Source organism: Bombus pascuorum, chromosome 1 (assembly GCF_905332965.1).
Source record: "Bombus pascuorum chromosome 1, iyBomPasc1.1, whole genome shotgun sequence".
NCBI classification, from domain to species: domain Eukaryota; kingdom Metazoa; phylum Arthropoda; class Insecta; order Hymenoptera; family Apidae; genus Bombus; species Bombus pascuorum.
In genome coordinates, this window is record NC_083488.1 from 6055673 (window position 1) to 6071770 (window position 16098).

At 38.2% G+C, this 16098-nt stretch overlaps 4 protein-coding genes across 5 annotated transcripts in view; 2 read left to right on the forward strand and 2 right to left on the reverse strand.

Moving 5' to 3' along the window:
• Positions 1 to 1537, forward strand: part of LOC132914244 (uncharacterized) — a 45118-nt gene extending 43581 nt beyond the window's left edge. For both annotated transcript variants that reach the window (XM_060973199.1, XM_060973189.1), the window contains one exon: positions 374 to 1537. In XM_060973199.1, coding sequence (XP_060829182.1) covers positions 374 to 463 — 90 coding nt within the window. In that variant the 3' untranslated portion in view covers positions 464 to 1537. The remainder of the gene's footprint in view (positions 1 to 373) is intronic.
• Positions 1538 to 1550: 13 nt separating this feature from the next.
• LOC132914171 (methionine aminopeptidase 2) lies at positions 1551 to 4632 on the reverse strand. The gene is made up of 6 exons (XM_060973038.1): positions 4374 to 4632; positions 3858 to 3920; positions 3454 to 3785; positions 2975 to 3379; positions 2631 to 2898; positions 1551 to 2540 (listed from the first exon to the last, which is right to left on the reverse strand). The coding sequence occupies exons 1-6, from the start codon at positions 4516 to 4518 to the stop codon at positions 2335 to 2337; spliced, it is 1419 nt and encodes a 472-aa protein (XP_060829021.1). The 5' UTR covers positions 4519 to 4632; the 3' UTR covers positions 1551 to 2334.
• An 874-nt stretch (positions 4633 to 5506) lies between these two features.
• On the forward strand, positions 5507 to 7773 carry LOC132914239 (methionine aminopeptidase 1). Its single transcript, XM_060973176.1, has 6 exons — positions 5507 to 5880; positions 6188 to 6239; positions 6390 to 6628; positions 6808 to 7030; positions 7104 to 7379; positions 7450 to 7773. Exons 1-6 carry the CDS (start codon positions 5770 to 5772, stop codon positions 7680 to 7682), a joined length of 1134 nt encoding a protein of 377 aa, XP_060829159.1. The 5' UTR covers positions 5507 to 5769; the 3' UTR covers positions 7683 to 7773.
• Positions 7774 to 8078: 305 nt separating this feature from the next.
• Positions 8079 to 13534, reverse strand: LOC132913962 (GATA zinc finger domain-containing protein 10-like). Its single transcript, XM_060972661.1, has 5 exons — positions 13332 to 13534; positions 10990 to 11204; positions 10568 to 10911; positions 9744 to 10229; positions 8079 to 9415 (listed from the first exon to the last, which is right to left on the reverse strand). The coding sequence occupies exons 1-5, from the start codon at positions 13335 to 13337 to the stop codon at positions 8436 to 8438; spliced, it is 2031 nt and encodes a 676-aa protein (XP_060828644.1). The 5' UTR covers positions 13338 to 13534; the 3' UTR covers positions 8079 to 8435.
• Between the last annotated feature and the right edge of the window lie 2564 nt (positions 13535 to 16098).

Consider the following 16098-nt stretch of genomic DNA (forward strand, 5'->3'; position numbering starts at 1 on the left):
TTGTCCTTAATTAATCCCTCTTTTCTTCCTTTGTTTCTCTATCTTCCTTACGATTATTTGGTAAATTGAAAAAGGTCCTATAAATCCGTGACAAGATACATAGAGGTATTTTCCAGTTAAATAGTAGAGTTATTGATCAACTATACGTTCATTGTTACTTTTCTTTCCTTTCTACGAGAATAGAGTTCTTCAAGTCCAATTTTGTTCGTTGCGATTACGAATTAACTTAGAGTTTGTCCTTAATTATCAATTTTAACGCGTCTGGTATTTAAAAAGAAACTGCTTTACATCTTTTATATTCGAAGAGGAGAAAAGTAAGGACTTCGTTTGAAGGTACTGGTATTATTAGAGGAGTAAAATTTTGGTTTTTCAGCTGGAACAGTCGCAACGGACGACGGAACCACCGAGCAACCTTTTGGTAACAGCGAGAGCGAAGTTGAGACCTCGCACAGATTCACAATGAAGTTACGTCAAAGAAGACAAGAAAAGAAAAGAAAGGAAAGAGAGGCGGAAAGAAAGGTCGAACGTAAAACGTGACACGTACGCTGTCGCCCGAGTGAGCAACGATCAAATTGCGTTGTAACGCCGACTTTTGTCACATTTTGTAATTTGACCATGTACATATTATATGTTTAATCCGATAAGAATTCGAACGGCAAAATAAGATTGTACGAGTCTTCGTTGAAGATAAAGTATTGTAACGAGGCATGTTAGATAACGCAGAACCGAAAAACAGTGGAAAATAGGTCGTGTCTATGTATCGATACATTTATTCGTTCAAAGAATATTCACTTGTGCGTTTTTCGTGCTAAAAGTAGATAATTGCCTCGCTCTTCCAAAGTTCTCAGAGAGCGCGGATGCGCGCACTAGGCGATTCGTTTCGTCTTCTAAGCGACGTTAGTCTAGTTAGATAATACATACAGCCGTAACCATTGTTTTCCATATCTGTGAAAAATACGTGAATCGAAACGATGTGTATGCATCCGCGAGCATAGTCGAGTCAGGTCTTTTCAAACGATAAGTCTGCAGATCGCTGACTCAAACGTCGTTGTAAAACCGATACTTGGTTTGTTAGTGGCATATATAGCACTCGATCAACGTGTAACTTGCTTACGCGTGTCAGCGACGCGGTATGATGCGTTGTGTCCTCGTTACTTCGCCTAGTTATCCGAGACACAAGGTGTCGAGGTTTGCAACAGATTGGCCTTTATAGATCGCCTTGACGAGAAAATAGTTTACTTGGTCGTTCGATACTTTGTTACGTGCTCGAGATTTTTCAGAGCCTTCACATCTAAGGATTAATACCGTTAGAGTAATTAAGAGACCAGTCATGAGTAGCATAGAGAATTTTAAAACGAATACATATGTGCAAGATGTATGTGTGCGACGTTAGTTTATTATCGTGCCTGAATTTATACCAAGACTAGACCTGAATACGAAGTACAGAGATAGTGTTTTGCCACGATAGAATTGGAATAGTAGAATCGATACCTTGGGACCATCGTTCACTCGTAATCAACTACTAGCAGTTAAATGAGAGAAACATTCAGTAGGTTGATATAGCAGCATTTATTAAACTCCACTGTTTATAATTCATAAAATGAATAAAATATATATTGTTGCAATCAAGGTATTATAGGAACGTGATCGTACCTACACTCGAATTTAACAGGTTTTCTATTGATAACAGTGCATCACCGTACATCTTCTTCTACTGTTTCAGAAATAGAATAAAGGTAACCGTGATATTTGGAAATAATCGTAATAAAAAAATTCTACGAAACACTAAAGAATCTCGTTAATAAGTTGACGTGTAAATGTAAACAGAAATTGTAATGTTATCGCGTTGACTGCATTAAACTTCGATTTGTGCAAACTAATCGTAATATTTAAGACTATTATCATATTGGAGCAATTAAAATATTAAATATATTTTATTCAACGTCAATGATAATATATGCCTTTTTTCATCTTCATAAATGTGCAGAAAAATAACAACAAACGAAAGAGCGTTGCTCTCAATACTAGCACAACCTCGATTATTCGACTATTCGTAAAAACATTTTCCTTTATTTATAGTCCAATATTAGATTAAAAAATAAAATAAAAAAATATGTAATTTTTTTATATTTTTAATATTTCACAATGTTTTGCCTTATCACCATTGTATAGTGTTTCTATCAACAAAGAGGAAACAATGAATGAGATGTATAATTAAATATCGCGTTATTAATAACATTTACCGTCGGTGTGATTTTACGTAAATCAACTTGTACATTGCCAGATAAAAGATATAATGAGTACACATAACGCGATTCCAGAACAATAGACATATCAGTAATCGTCTCCACGAGAAATAACCTCCTTACACGTTGGACGTAGAACGAGGGTATGCTCGAATTGAGCAGTATAACATCCCTTCACATCGACTAAAGGTGGGTAAGCCTCTACTGCACCTTTGTCGCATAGATCCTTCAAAGCCATTTGATATTTCACGCAACCAACACGATCTAACCATCGCTTGCAGAAAGCCAAAGTACCTGTTTGTTACAAATATACTTTACTATTGCTTTGTTGGTTTTTCGATAGAGAAGTTTAAGTTAGAAATGTGTTAATAAATCGATATATACCGAAATGCTTGTTGATAACATTGAGTAGGGATTTGCTACTTTGCAATCTCAATGGGACGAAACCAGCATCGAAGCACTTCATGTAATGGGAACAGTCTAGATCGTCGTGAACGATTCCTCTCCCAGTAGATCCGAAAGTTTCAATGGCATAAAATTCATTCTCTTCCATTCTGGTAGCTTCACCCCCTTTAACTATCGGTACAGTTTTTCCAGCGTGGATACGATACGAAGCGATTGAATGACCGTTGAGATTTCTTATGGATTTTACCTAAACATAAATCAGTGATAATAACGATCTATGATAAAATCGACAGATAATAATCTGAAAAAGGTAACAAACATACTGGGTAAGTTTTGCCATCTAATTCAACTTCGTATGATTCCATAACTTCTTGAATCGCAGCTCCAACATCGCATAGTTGAACGTCGATACCAGCAGCTTTAATTCCAGTATTTGTAGCATCACGAACTGCTTCAATGAGCCTATCGTATTTCGGATTGAATGCTAATGTAAATGCACAGTCGATGATTCGTCCGTTAATGTGTGTCCCAAAATCTATCTTGGTAACATCATCGTACTCCAAAACGGTGGGATCGCCAGCATTCGGAGTGTAATGAGCGGCGCAATGATTTCTTGAACAACCAGTTGGAAATGCTAGTCCAGCTTTTAGCCCATCTTCTCCTATTAATTTTCTTGCTGTATTTTCCAACTCGTTACAAATTTCTATCATTGTCATCCCAGGTTTCACCTAAATTAATCATGATTTTATATAAATTGTTTAATTCGTTTTCCTGTTATAGTTATTTCATGGATACCACATACCCATTTCATAATATGCTTCCTAGTTTGTCTATGAGCTTCAGCTGCCTGCCTCGCTTCGTTATAAATGTCGTTATGCATTCTGTCAAAAGCACGTGCTTCTTCGCTAGAAAAGCGATCCTTAGCTGTTCTATCATCTACTCCAGCAGCAGAGGGATGATCCATTATTTGTCCTATCGGAAAGTTCCCATCTGGGAAAAATTCTGATACAGGAATAGTCGGAGGATCTGTTTGTTGTTTAGGACCTCCAGTTTTTCCACGTGATTTACGTTTCTTCTTTTTCTTCTTAGCATCTTCTGTTTCTGCATCATTTTCTGTTGCATCTATATCAGCTTCTACAATGTGACATAGATTAAATATTATATACATAAATGATTGTCTTTCATACAAATTTGGAGATAAGTTACCTTCTATATTATCTTGTTTCGTTTCTTCTCCTTCTGGAACATCTGCGCTAGCTTCACCAGCTCCTAAAACATATTTATGGAGGCAGGAAAATCAGTGCTGTCCATAAAATAATAATTCCGTCTCAAAATTATTTTTAAACACAAATTTTTGTCGTGAGTAATAACATAAGTTTAAGTTTGAATTATTATGAAATCGAAATATTTTGTATGAAGCAAACTTCAGCCGTGAGATGATAGAGAGTCAAGACATGTGCATGGTAATTTCCAAGTTGTGTCACTCACGGGCATGTTTAGTAATAATATATGTTGTTCATTAGTTACCCTGTAAATACGAAATTACTATATAGAAGTATAGGAGTAACATCATGAAAGAGTTAAAAGAAAAGGTTATTGCACGTGAACCCGTGTTTATTTTCAAAAAAAAAAAGTCGGAGCTAGTGCAAGACACGCTAATAATCCCCAAATACGCATAAACGACTGTGCACCCAATATCCAACAATTTATAAAGTAACGAACCAGCCTTCTTCTTCTTTTTCTTCTTTTTTTTCTTCTTTGAAGCTTCTACTGCACCAGTTTCATCTTCTTCATCAACGATCTCGTCTTTTTCCTCATCTACTAATTTTTCGGCAGATTTGCCTACTTCGTCCAATACGGCAGCCATTTTCAAGAGGAAACCAAACAATGCTATACCATTGACGATGGCAAAATACGTAGATATAACACCAACAACACCTTATGGAACTTTGTACCTCCTCCTCTGAAATACCGACCTCGAAAAATACAAGGAGTTCCCTACGCCCTCTGCATCTACTACGATGAACGTCAAAATTATATTTACCTACAAACGAAATATGTACGCATATAAACATTAGCTAAATATTTATGTACATTTATTGTAAGCACGAATCGAAGCTCTTATCGTACCTGGTCAGATATGGTCTATAACCGCAATCTGTCAAAAAGCTACTCCCGGCTACACCACTTCCAGGAGTAGCAAACATAGAAAAATTATGGCATCAAGTTGCCTATCATTTTCTACGTACGAAATTCAAGACCCTAACACTTGTCTCTTCTGATCGTAAGGACTTTTGCTCTCGAGCTATACGTTACAATCTTAGGATATGCCACCGACTCGTTTTATGATATGAACCATGTCATATCAACCATTCACTTTTTCGCATCCCTAGAGATAGTCTAGAGAAAAGATATAAAACGAACAATGGACGATTCCAGCTGGCATCTCGAGAAGATGTGGTGAGTTAATTATTTTGAACAAAACAGGCCGTTCATTTAGCTCAAATCTCCGTGTTAGCCAAACCAATAACAAAGGGAAATATCAGGTTTCAACGAGTGGAAAAGCCCACTCATCCATCGCAGGCAAGCATTAAATACAAAACAAACCTGACATTATAAAGGATTTCATGTTTTATGTTCTAAAATACCGACCACGAGAAATATCTTTTTTACCATTTACCACACTTGTTTATACATCGACTAAGGTCAGGTCAGAGAGGAAATTTTCTCTCTTCTCAGGTATGTGGTCAGATGACTATTTTAAATCGTAGAGGGCGTAACAAAACTTCTGCTTTTTTCTGGACGATCGGTAGTTTAGAACATATATCACAAAATCTTGTAAGATACTAGATTTGTTCCGTATCTCATCTGTGATATCACGGAGTCCCATAAGATGCAATATCTATTCTGCGTCTTATCTGTGTCAGAGATCTATGATTTTGACCACAAATAAGCCTCGTTTGTGTTAGAAGCAGTTAGAAGTTTCGTCATCCATGTCGAATTAACAAGCAAATCCATCGGTAAAACAGTACATTAACGTCTCAAATTACTTCTTGCCGTTTGTGTCGTATTCGTCGAGTCACGTCACGCATAGTTACCGAAGAAAATTTCAACGAAAATGGCATTCGCTTGTGGTACATGTGAAACACCGGGCTGTAAAACTATAGCCAGCCTCCAATGTCCAACTTGTCTGAAAATTGGGATACAGGGCTCCTATTTCTGCACTCAGGTAAGCACTACCTTATATATTTGAAGGTTAGTTCAAGAGATAAATACATGTACCAGGTATTTAAATATACCTCGTATGGTATTAATTAATAATAATTAATACCATGTACATTTTATTTTTGAAACGACTATAGTATCATTCTTAGTATATAAATAGCGTTGTTAATATATTTTCGTAAGAAAATGAATAAATATCATGTTTTAATGATATACGTTTACAAAAAATCTTTTGAGCGTTTCTATAGATATTTTTGTTTACTTACTATGATACTTTTTTATCATTTTAGCATGTTCACATTTTGTTGCAGGATTGTTTTAAACGAAGCTGGAAAACACACAAAGTCATTCATCAATTGGCGAGTGAGTTTAGCAATTAACAATTACGTAAAGTGTAGCTCTACTAATGCAAAATAAATTTATAATTAAAAACTAAAAAAATGTATATTTTATCAAATACATATACGTATTTAAATGATTGCGTATAAAATGCAAAAATATTGTTTCTAATAGAAGGAATAGGTGGAGATAAATCTTCGAACGAGTATAATCCATGGCCTTTCTATCATTATACCGGTAAATTACGTCCATATAAGAGAGAACCTCGTCGGGAAGTACCCGAACATATCAAACGTCCAGATTATGCTACACATCCAACTGGTTTGTCCGTAAGCGAACAATCGGTACGAGGTTCTGCGCAAATAAAAATCCTTGATGATGAGGAAATTGAGGGCATGCGAGTAGCTTGCAAGGTACAACGATTATTAAAAATATTAAAATATGTTTTTTAATACGTTGATTGACGACTATTCCGATTGGAGTGATCGCGTTAATTTTTTATATTTAAAAAATGTTCTTACTAATTTAATACAAACATATTTTTATTCTCTTTTAACGAAGAAGGGAACATAAATGAAAATTACTCCTATAGCTTGGACGAGAAGTCTTGGACGAGGCTGCACGTGCTTGCGAGGTAGGTGTTACTACAGCGGAGATAGACAGAGCAGTTCACGAAGCTTGTATCGAAAGAGACTGCTATCCGTCTCCACTGAACTATTATCAATTCCCAGCTAGTTGTTGCACTTCTGTTAACGAAGTGATATGCCATGGTATTCCTGATACTAGGCCGCTCGAGGATGGAGATATTTGCAATGGTATTATAATGATATCTTTTTAAATACGGATTTAATACAAGTACGATAACATTATAATTCTCGTTTCTTACAGTTGATGTAACTGTATATCATAATGGATTTCATGGTGACTTAAATGAGACGTTTCTAGTCGGTAATGTGAAACCCGAAGTGAAAAAATTAGTTGAAGTTACGTACGAATGCTTATCGAAAGCTATAGATATCGTACGGCCTGGTGAAAAATATAGGGAAATTGGAAATATTATTCAGAAACATGCACAAGCGCATGGATTCAGTGTAGTACGTAGTTATTGCGGCCATGGAATTCATCGTTTATTCCACACTGCGCCAAGCGTACCTCATTATGCGAGTAAATATCCTGCTTATAATTGACGCTTTAAATCAACTGTTTTAGCTTAACTCGTTTTCATTTTGTTTAGAAAACAAGGCTGTGGGTGTTATGAAACCGGGACACTGTTTTACTATAGAACCAATGATATCTCAAGGTACATGGAGAGACGAGATGTGGCCCGATACTTGGACAGCAGTTACCGCGGATGGTCAATGGTCGGCACAATTCGAACACACGCTATTAGTTACCGAAACTGGATGCGACATTCTTACGAAACGACTCACAAATGATGGCAAGCCGTGGTTTATGGATCGGTCATAGTAGTATTCCATCGTAAATTACCGTCAGTTTATGTCATCTCAAATTTTGTGAATACGCAATCACTATGCTGCTTAAAAAGTCTTTGTGATTTCACTCGTGCGAGGTTTGTTTTTCTTTCTTTAAGATTGAATCCCCTTCCTCGTAAGTACTAGTAGTATGATAGTATTAACTCCGGTATTTTTTACTGTATGGCTGTTCTATTGGCTAATTTTGTAAAAATGAAAATATGGGACGAGATGATCTTCGAAAAGATAGAATATTTGTAGATTTTTGTTCGTAACCAAAATGACTCCTGTACCATATATTGGATAGATTACCTCAATGATACATATGTACATATATGTAAGTGTAATTCAGATTGGTGATGCGCAATAATTGAAATAAAAGATCGATTCCTTAAATCAATGGCAATATCTTTTGTCCATTTTTTTACAACGAAGTACGAGTACATCGACAAACTTGCCCGACAATAAATAACATTAAATAAATTACTATCCTTCACGCGACTGTTTTCAATGTATCGTCGACGAAAATTTAATAAATATTCTAATTATAACCACAAATGGTAATCTCAAAAAAGAAAGTTTCGTCGGCGTACTTTGTAAAAACAGTATAAAATTTCCCGCCTTAGAGAAACCCTATTCATTGTCTAAATTACACAGAAATCCCCGTAAAGATAAGTCTGATCGATAAATAGAACTGTAATAAATATTTTCGTCCAACTATATATACAAAATGATTCGTAACAAAATGTTATACTCCGCTCTTAGGATTCAAACGCGAACCAAATTCAACGTTCGATCGATCATAAGACGTTCTTCCGTCGAACGACGCGTTTGCCTGCGAATTTCCAGCATCCGCTTCGTCGTTCTCATACTCGTACTCGACTTCTGTATTTTCTTTTGGCTCGTCATTCTGTATCTCGGTATTGCTATAATCGTTTTCATCCGGCACCATAATTCTCAATGGTCTTTTGTTGCTATACGGATTTTGTCGTTGACGTTGCTGTTGTTGTTGCTGCTGTCTGTCGTATTCTTTCTGCCGTTCCTCGTACTGTTGCAGTTGTTGTTCATGTTCTTTCTGTCGTTGTTTCTGTCGATTCTGAACTCTATCTTGGTAATAATTCTGATCATAATGACTGTCGTCGTTGATTTGCTCGTTCGTTTTGTATTCTTCGTTCTTGTGATTAGGAGGCATACTTTCATCGGTCTGTACATTTTCCTGCTGCTGTTGTTGTTGTTGTTGCTGTTGCTTTCGCAATTGCCCGATCAATTGACTGTTAACGTTTCCAGCAGCTGCCAGCGCTGCTAATTTTTCTGCAGCCTCTCGATTAGGCAGCGTCGTGTAAAACTGCGTCGACATTGCATCGTTGTTAGCCACTTTGTTAAAGTACGTCGTCTGATCCTTTTGATTGTTGGTTTGCTCGTATTCGATGTTATTTTCCAATTGTTCGTTTCCATCGGCGATATAAGCGAGATCCTCGTTCTGTTGCAGGCCAGCGTTCTCTTCCTCGTTCAGAGGTGACTCCGGTCCTACGTTGTAATTCGTATTGACCCTGCCAGCGGTGTAATCCTGGTTGAATAAGACCTGCTGTTGTTGTTGCTCCTTGTTATCTTGCTCGTCGTAATTGAACGATTGCATCTGGGGCTGCGAGAAACCAGTCACGCCGGTAGGCTGGAAGAATTGACCGAGTTGCTGCTGAAGTATGTGTTGCTGAAGTTGTGGCTGTTGACCTGGAATCACGATCGTTTCGATTTATCTTGTTATCTGAACGACGCGCTTCGGCCAAATCGATGTACGATATAGATAAAGGATAACGCATGAGAGCTGTTGGATTTTCTATTTCTTCTTACTATATTGTTTTGAAAAAGGAGAGAGCACTTTCTCCGACGTATTCTAATTTAATTTACGGTAAGGCAAGATTTATGTTAACGATACATAAAACGTTTATTTGTATATTTAATTGCTAGATATAAACGAAGAGGAAGAGAGACAAGATTTGCTGGAATTTGGGCTGTAAAAGTAACGCTAAAGAAGAGATATCGTGAATGAGAATCATACCTGTTTGATACTGCTCTGGCATTTTTTGGGGAAAGCTGTTTAGAAGGTCGTAAAGTTGAGTGGCTGAGAGCGGAGGACCAGCTGGTGCCGGATGACCAACGTGTAGATCAGGAATTTGTTGATTTATAATGTAAGGAGTCTGAGCAGCGGTACCAGGGAAACCAACGTGAAGAGAACTGTGAAGATTCGTTTGCATAGGTAAGTTGGGCTGTCCGAGTTGAATGTTCGTTCCGATAAGACCTATATTCGAAGCTGGATGATTATTCAAGTAAACGTCGTTCGTTTGTAAGTCAGGATTCACTAATGTCGAAAGTGTTGCAAATTCCGGGGGCAAGAACGTTGGCAGAACAGTTTGATACTCTTTCTGACTGATATCGTTACTTTCGGTCACTTCGTACTGGTGTTGCACCGGTGTCGGGCTGGTCACAGTCTTCTGGGGTGTCAAACTCGTGATAGTCGCAAGATCGAAATTAGGCAACAAGGAACCTACGAAGAGAACACAATCGAAAAAGAAAAAGTTAGAAGAGATAAAAATAAAATTAGCAGACAGACTTCGACATTATTTAATGTTATTTAAATACGATAATTAATGCTAGAATTTCAATCCACTCGTAGTGCGTAAACTTAGAAATATACCGTGCATCGTATACGTATATCGTGTATACTACGATCGTGTTTCTTTTGCAATAAAGACTAATCAATATCGTTTCTAGTAATCGACAAAATGAAAAATCTTAGATCCATTCGTTTTCTCAAGTTTTTGGTTAGCGGATTTCCATTGTTTAACTGCTAAAACATTGAAGCTGAAAATAACGTCAACCAACCGTGTGGATTAACTTTGTAGGTAGAATCGGTTGGCTGTTGACGCCGAGACGTCTCGTCTGCATTCGCTTCGTTATTGAAAGGCTTGTCCATGGGACTGAGATTCGGTGCAGGAATGGTATGAATCGGTCCTTTGTCGTCGTCGATGCCACCCCTGTGTGTCGGTGGTAGAACAGCGGCTTCCGGCCTGTACTCAGGACTATATTCCGGCATTTTGTTCACGGCATGGAACTCCTTAACAGGTGGACGTTGCGGAAGAACCGCGTGATTATTTAGAGGAGCTCTTATCGGCATTTGATTCTTCCAAATGGTAGGTGGCACGTTGAACATCGGTGGTCTGCGAATTCTTGAATAAAAGAACAAATCGGAAAAAAGTCACGTTCGATGAAGCAACGAGGTGTTCGATGAAATTTCCGACATTCACCTATAATTAGGCGGTTTCTGGGACATTCGTTTGGGCGGGAAGTTTCCATTTATGTGCATCGTGTTGCCCACGGAGATTCTATGGGCGATCGGCCATGATTTCTTGAACATCAGTTTAGGAGGCTGCGGAGGCGATAACTGGGGCCTTCTGATCTTGTACCTGGCTTCGACAAGGCAGACACACACGACCAACAAACAGCACAGCCAATTTGTCGTCTGGAATTTGGTTAACAGAACGCGCCCGTTATATGTATTCCATGGGAAACAAAAAATTGGCAGTCGACCAGTTGTCATCGTAAAAGGTAAGTGGGTCTTCTTCTCTTATCAATATTTATCATTTATATCTTCTATTCTACGGAGGCTTTTGTTAAAGAAATTCAACGTTCCATTTAATTTTCATGTACGTAGGTCATATGGATTTTTGCAGATTCCTCTAAAGTTTCAAGCGTTCGTAAGATATTATTTTTGAGAATTTATTAGGATCGGGAAAGCGGACGCGTTAAAACCGGAAGTCCAGGCCACTCTTACGGTATTCGCATATCAACACGTGCACTTAGTTTCATTCTTCGCGGTTATGGTACGGGTAGAGTCAATGCGTGCGATGTAATACGAGCCAGTGGTCCTCAAATATTCTTCGATAAAAGACGACAAGATTTTTCTATTTTCTTTAATTACCAGGTATATTAGAGCGAGCGATTAGCATCTCGTTAAAACGAATCTAATACAGCAGCGGCAATATGAAAAGCAACTTAAGCAAATTCAACTCTACGTCAATTGGAGCTACGGTGGGAAAGGAAACCGTGTGTTTCGCTTACGATTCCGCGGCGATAAAATTGAATCGTTCACTGAAATACGTTTGAAAGCAAGTGCTTTGGTATTCAACACCATCCGCTCAGCTTGTTACGTCGAGCGTCGATTTGAACGGCCGTAACAATGACCGTGACAATGGTATGGTTAACCGATCGTATCTATAGTTTGAGAGACGCTGGCACCGGCAATGAAACCGAAGAGAGAAGTGCCGCGAGTTGTTAGCGGACAAAGTGGGACGGTGTGCCACATCGACGTAGGAAAAGCGAGGGTAGTAAGAAGCTAAGAGAGGAGCGAGGTCGAAAAGAAAATAGCCGAGCATGGAAACGATGGTCCGGCTCGAATGGATTAGAAACGACGATGGTGGATGCAACTTGTTGCATCGCGACGATTATACTTCGTTTTCGCTCGACTCGCGTTTCCGCTTGGTAATTTCGATTGCCAAGAGCGCGTTATCGATGATGGAAGAAGAAAGATCGAACACTCGCATACACTCACATATTCCTCTCTTTGTTCTTAACGTCTGATTTATAACGTTAACCGATAAATAGGAATCCACCAAGACGTTTAATTCCGTGAATGATTAACGATACTCCTCTCCTGTCAGGATATTGCAATAAAATAAAAATTGAGAAAGCTTAATTTTACACGCGTTAATAATATTTAGAACGTCCGTGGTTGGTTCGTAGTTTTTGTATAATTAGGCGTCTTGTATATCTGGTGGTACTTTTTCAAAAGGAGAGGAGGGAAACGTTTTCTCGAAGACGAAGGAAGAAACGTATGGCTATTTCCCGTTAATGATAATAATCAGACATCGACCGAGTATCCTTTTTTTGTCATATAACGGAACTAGTTTCTACGTTGGGTAGACAGGCCTATTAACTTGATTTTTCAATCGTAGCGTAGTTACAGGCGCATACCTGTATATTCGTCCATCGTAATACAATGTGAAGAATACCGTGACATAACTAATGCTAGTGAAATTGGCAAAATTGTATAGCAATAGGAAGAGTTCTAGTTAATTGAAGAAAATTAATTCAACTGTACGACGGAAAATTGTTAAAGTGAATTATACGCTGAAATACGTGTCACGAATAAGAGATTATTCGACTATAGAATTCGTACGTATAAAATACTCGTGTGTTGTTTAATTACTTTACTAGAGAATTATTTATTTTAACGTTAGAAGGGTTTAGAATTATTTCATTATTTCGTAGCTCGCGTTTCTTACAAATTCGAACTATATAATACCTAAAGTTCATTTTTACAAAAGTTTCCATGCAAAAGTTAAGAGTGTAATCTATATTTTTGTAATTTCAATCACAACCAGAAATGTCGATAAATCTCTTAAATTACAGAGAAGATTCGGTGTACGCGTAAACCACGCTCGACTTCGACCATAGAGAGTTACGTTATTTTCAATAAAATCATCGAATCGTACGAAATCGCTGCGTAGAAAATGAAGTTTCTTCAGGAACAAGGTACTAGACAAAATATTGGTAAACAATAACGATGCTAAAAAGCCTGACGTCTTACCTTCATTGTTGCGCCTTCCGAGCAAGAAGTTCCTCGAACGAAGAAATTACAATTTTCAGATTTATCACCTGTGCAACTTGGCGTTCTCACTGGAAGGAAAAGACGGGAAAACGATAAAAAATAGGAAAAGAATGTGCCGGAAGTTACGGCCACAAATAATCGAACACGAGTTAACGCGCGCGATGATTGGACATTGAGGGAGCACTGTGTGTTCTGCACGCAATTAGGTCATTGTCCTTCATTTATACTCGCAACCGGCGAACGTATCATCGAAGGCCGAAACGCTGTGCCTCCTACCTTACTCTGACGGATAACAGCTGCTTCGAAATGCGGAACGTAACTGGGAAAAGTCATGGGTTCCACGAAATTCACAAGAATTCCCAATTCTGCGTTTGTTCGTTCTGCGTGTGCAACGGAAGCGCGTTAAGCGAATCGCAGTTAATCGTATCACGTAAGTAAATATCTTCCCATCTATAATCGTTCCTACAACGTTTTTCCAAATAACCGAGCCTGCGACTGTGTTAAAGTGGATATTTTACATTTTAATCCTTTTTGATTTTCTGAAGGGAATTATTCGCTCTTTTACTTAATCGTTCTTCGACTCTGCTCGTTTCTAGATCTTCGTAGACTGTACGCTTCGATTCTGCAAAACTTTCCCGAATTAAATAATTCATGCTTCGGCCACCTGTTCTTCTCGGAAACTCTGACATTTTCGATATATTTCTCGCTCTCTTTCATCTTACGTTCCTTTCTCCCGTGTTTCTTCCGACACGAACAACTAAAGCGATACGCAGTCGACGTTTCTCCGAAACGGTACTTCGTTGAAGCCGCTTTTAGAAAAAAGAAAAAAAAAAAAATGAACATACCGAACGGAGAATCTTCGTCTCCATTCGATTCTACGCCAATCAATTTCCAACAATAGTTTGTTAAATATTGAGATTCCTACAGATAGCTGGAATTGTACGCTCGTTTCGATCATTTGTCAGGTATGCGTTTAAACGTTTACACAGAGAACGAGATGGAACGTTTCAATGGCAGATTGTATTTTATTAAATGTACTACGATGGATGGAAGAAGAATTCGACGGCAGGAAAGTCGATTTACGAGTGTACCAGGGGCCCTTCGCGAGTCGGCAGATGGGCAGAGTGATCGAAGACCGGTTAAACGCCGTTTCTCTCCATATCCTGCTACTGGATTCCCTCGTGAGCATACACCTGTGTGCGTGGATACGCGCGGACCAACGTGTGTGATCCAGTGACCCACTATATTCATCGGTGCTACGTGAGTTTATGACTAAAATTATGCGACCGTGCCATCCAATCTTTTTCACGACCAACTTGGAACTTTTGCATTGCTTTGGGCATTTGCGTGCTATTTCTTTCGTCGCGTAACAACGACAAAGTCGCTGCAACGGATCTTTGCGTAAAAATCATAAATCTTTGAACTTGTGGCATTTCGATATTTTTTTTAATACTTCGATTCTGTTCCACGTGATTGTTTCTTTTTTTTATCTTTTTTGTTTTCTATATTTATTTTTGAAATCATGGAAATATAATACGAAGGTGTTCCGTTCCTCGATGTGATTTATTGATAATGAAAAAATATGTTACCTATTTTCAAGCGTTTTGTCAGTTGACGGAGCGATCGGAATAAAAATGTAACGTTTTATAGCGATGTTTCAGTCGTTCGATATCTTTCAGCAATGTATTCGGAAAGAACTGGTGTTATTCAGGATTGAAGGTTCATTGCACTCGATAGGAAGCATTGATGAAAGGAGATCGAGGCTGGATGTTGGTTCAGACGTTTTATTTCCTGATTGTCGTTCATTGCTCCTCATATTCGTCGCTCATATTCGTTTGCACGTAATAATGTGAGAATAAAGTAACGCACCTTCCAACACAGTATCGGTACGTATCGATTAATCATACGAATTAATGTTTCTTTTAATAAACAAATATTACAAACGAAATTGAAGAAGAGGGAATTAAGATAAAATTAGTTTATTAAATTATCAACGATAACAATAGCGAATAATAAAAGTCAAAGGATAACGATAACAACAAATATTTATTCAAACTCGATGGTTCACTTGCAAAACTTATATACACTATAAAAGACTAATTAAAACAAGGCCAAGTCGTAGAGAGCGTAATAAAAATACTACGATGCCTATAATTACGAATTCTAATGGGTGTTAGGAGAAAAGGAAGGGAAAATAAAGTAGCTAATCGTATTATTATGGCCTCCTTCGCTGCATGAAAATCGGCATCAGCGTTACTCGAGCTACATTTGCATTTATACGCATAATGAATCGTTATAAACTTTCATACAGCACGCTCGCCTTCTTAATGATCGGCAATCAACGAAAACCAGATGCAACAGTCGTATTTATTACGGCGATCATGCGAAAAAAGTGAACATCGTACGGCTCATTGTCGATTCAACTCGTGTCACAAGATAAAATCAACTATAAAGTACGTTAACTCGACTGCTGTCCATAATTGTTCCACGCTCGTCGTTCCTTCATTTGCATGTCGGACCGCTTTCTTTTTTCTACGATAATTCCGTGAGGATTCGTCTTCGAATAACTTCCATCGAATCCATGAAATTTCTAGGTTTTCTTTTACCACGATAACGAGGCGAAAGCCGAAACTCGGGCGAACACGCTCACACACGCGCCAACACACGTACGCATACATATCCGTATGTAGGTAAATTGTCTCTAGCTAACATTCCTCCTTCCTGGACCGGTCCTTCGGGCAAAATT

Coding starts and splice junctions, on each gene's coding strand:
- LOC132914171 (XM_060973038.1), bottom strand. CDS start 4,518: ATGGCTGCCGTATTGGACGAAGTAGGCAAATCTGCCGAAAAATTAGTA. Junction 3,786..3,857: donor GAAACAAGATAATATAGAAG/GTAACTTATCTC, acceptor GTCACATTGTAG/AAGCTGATATAGATGCAACA. Junction 3,380..3,453: donor GGAAGCATATTATGAAATGG/GTATGTGGTATC, acceptor TGATTAATTTAG/GTGAAACCTGGGATGACAAT.
- LOC132913962 (XM_060972661.1), bottom strand. Junction 10,912..10,989: donor CAGAAACCGCCTAATTATAG/GTGAATGTCGGA, acceptor CTTTTATTCAAG/AATTCGCAGACCACCGATGT. Junction 9,416..9,743: donor GCCAGAGCAGTATCAAACAG/GTATGATTCTCA, acceptor TCGTGATTCCAG/GTCAACAGCCACAACTTCAG.
- LOC132914239 (XM_060973176.1), top strand. CDS start 5,770: ATGGCATTCGCTTGTGGTACATGTGAAACACCGGGCTGTAAAACTATA. Junction 6,629..6,807: donor GCATGCGAGTAGCTTGCAAG/GTACAACGATTA, acceptor TTACTCCTATAG/CTTGGACGAGAAGTCTTGGA. Junction 7,031..7,103: donor GGATGGAGATATTTGCAATG/GTATTATAATGA, acceptor CGTTTCTTACAG/TTGATGTAACTGTATATCAT.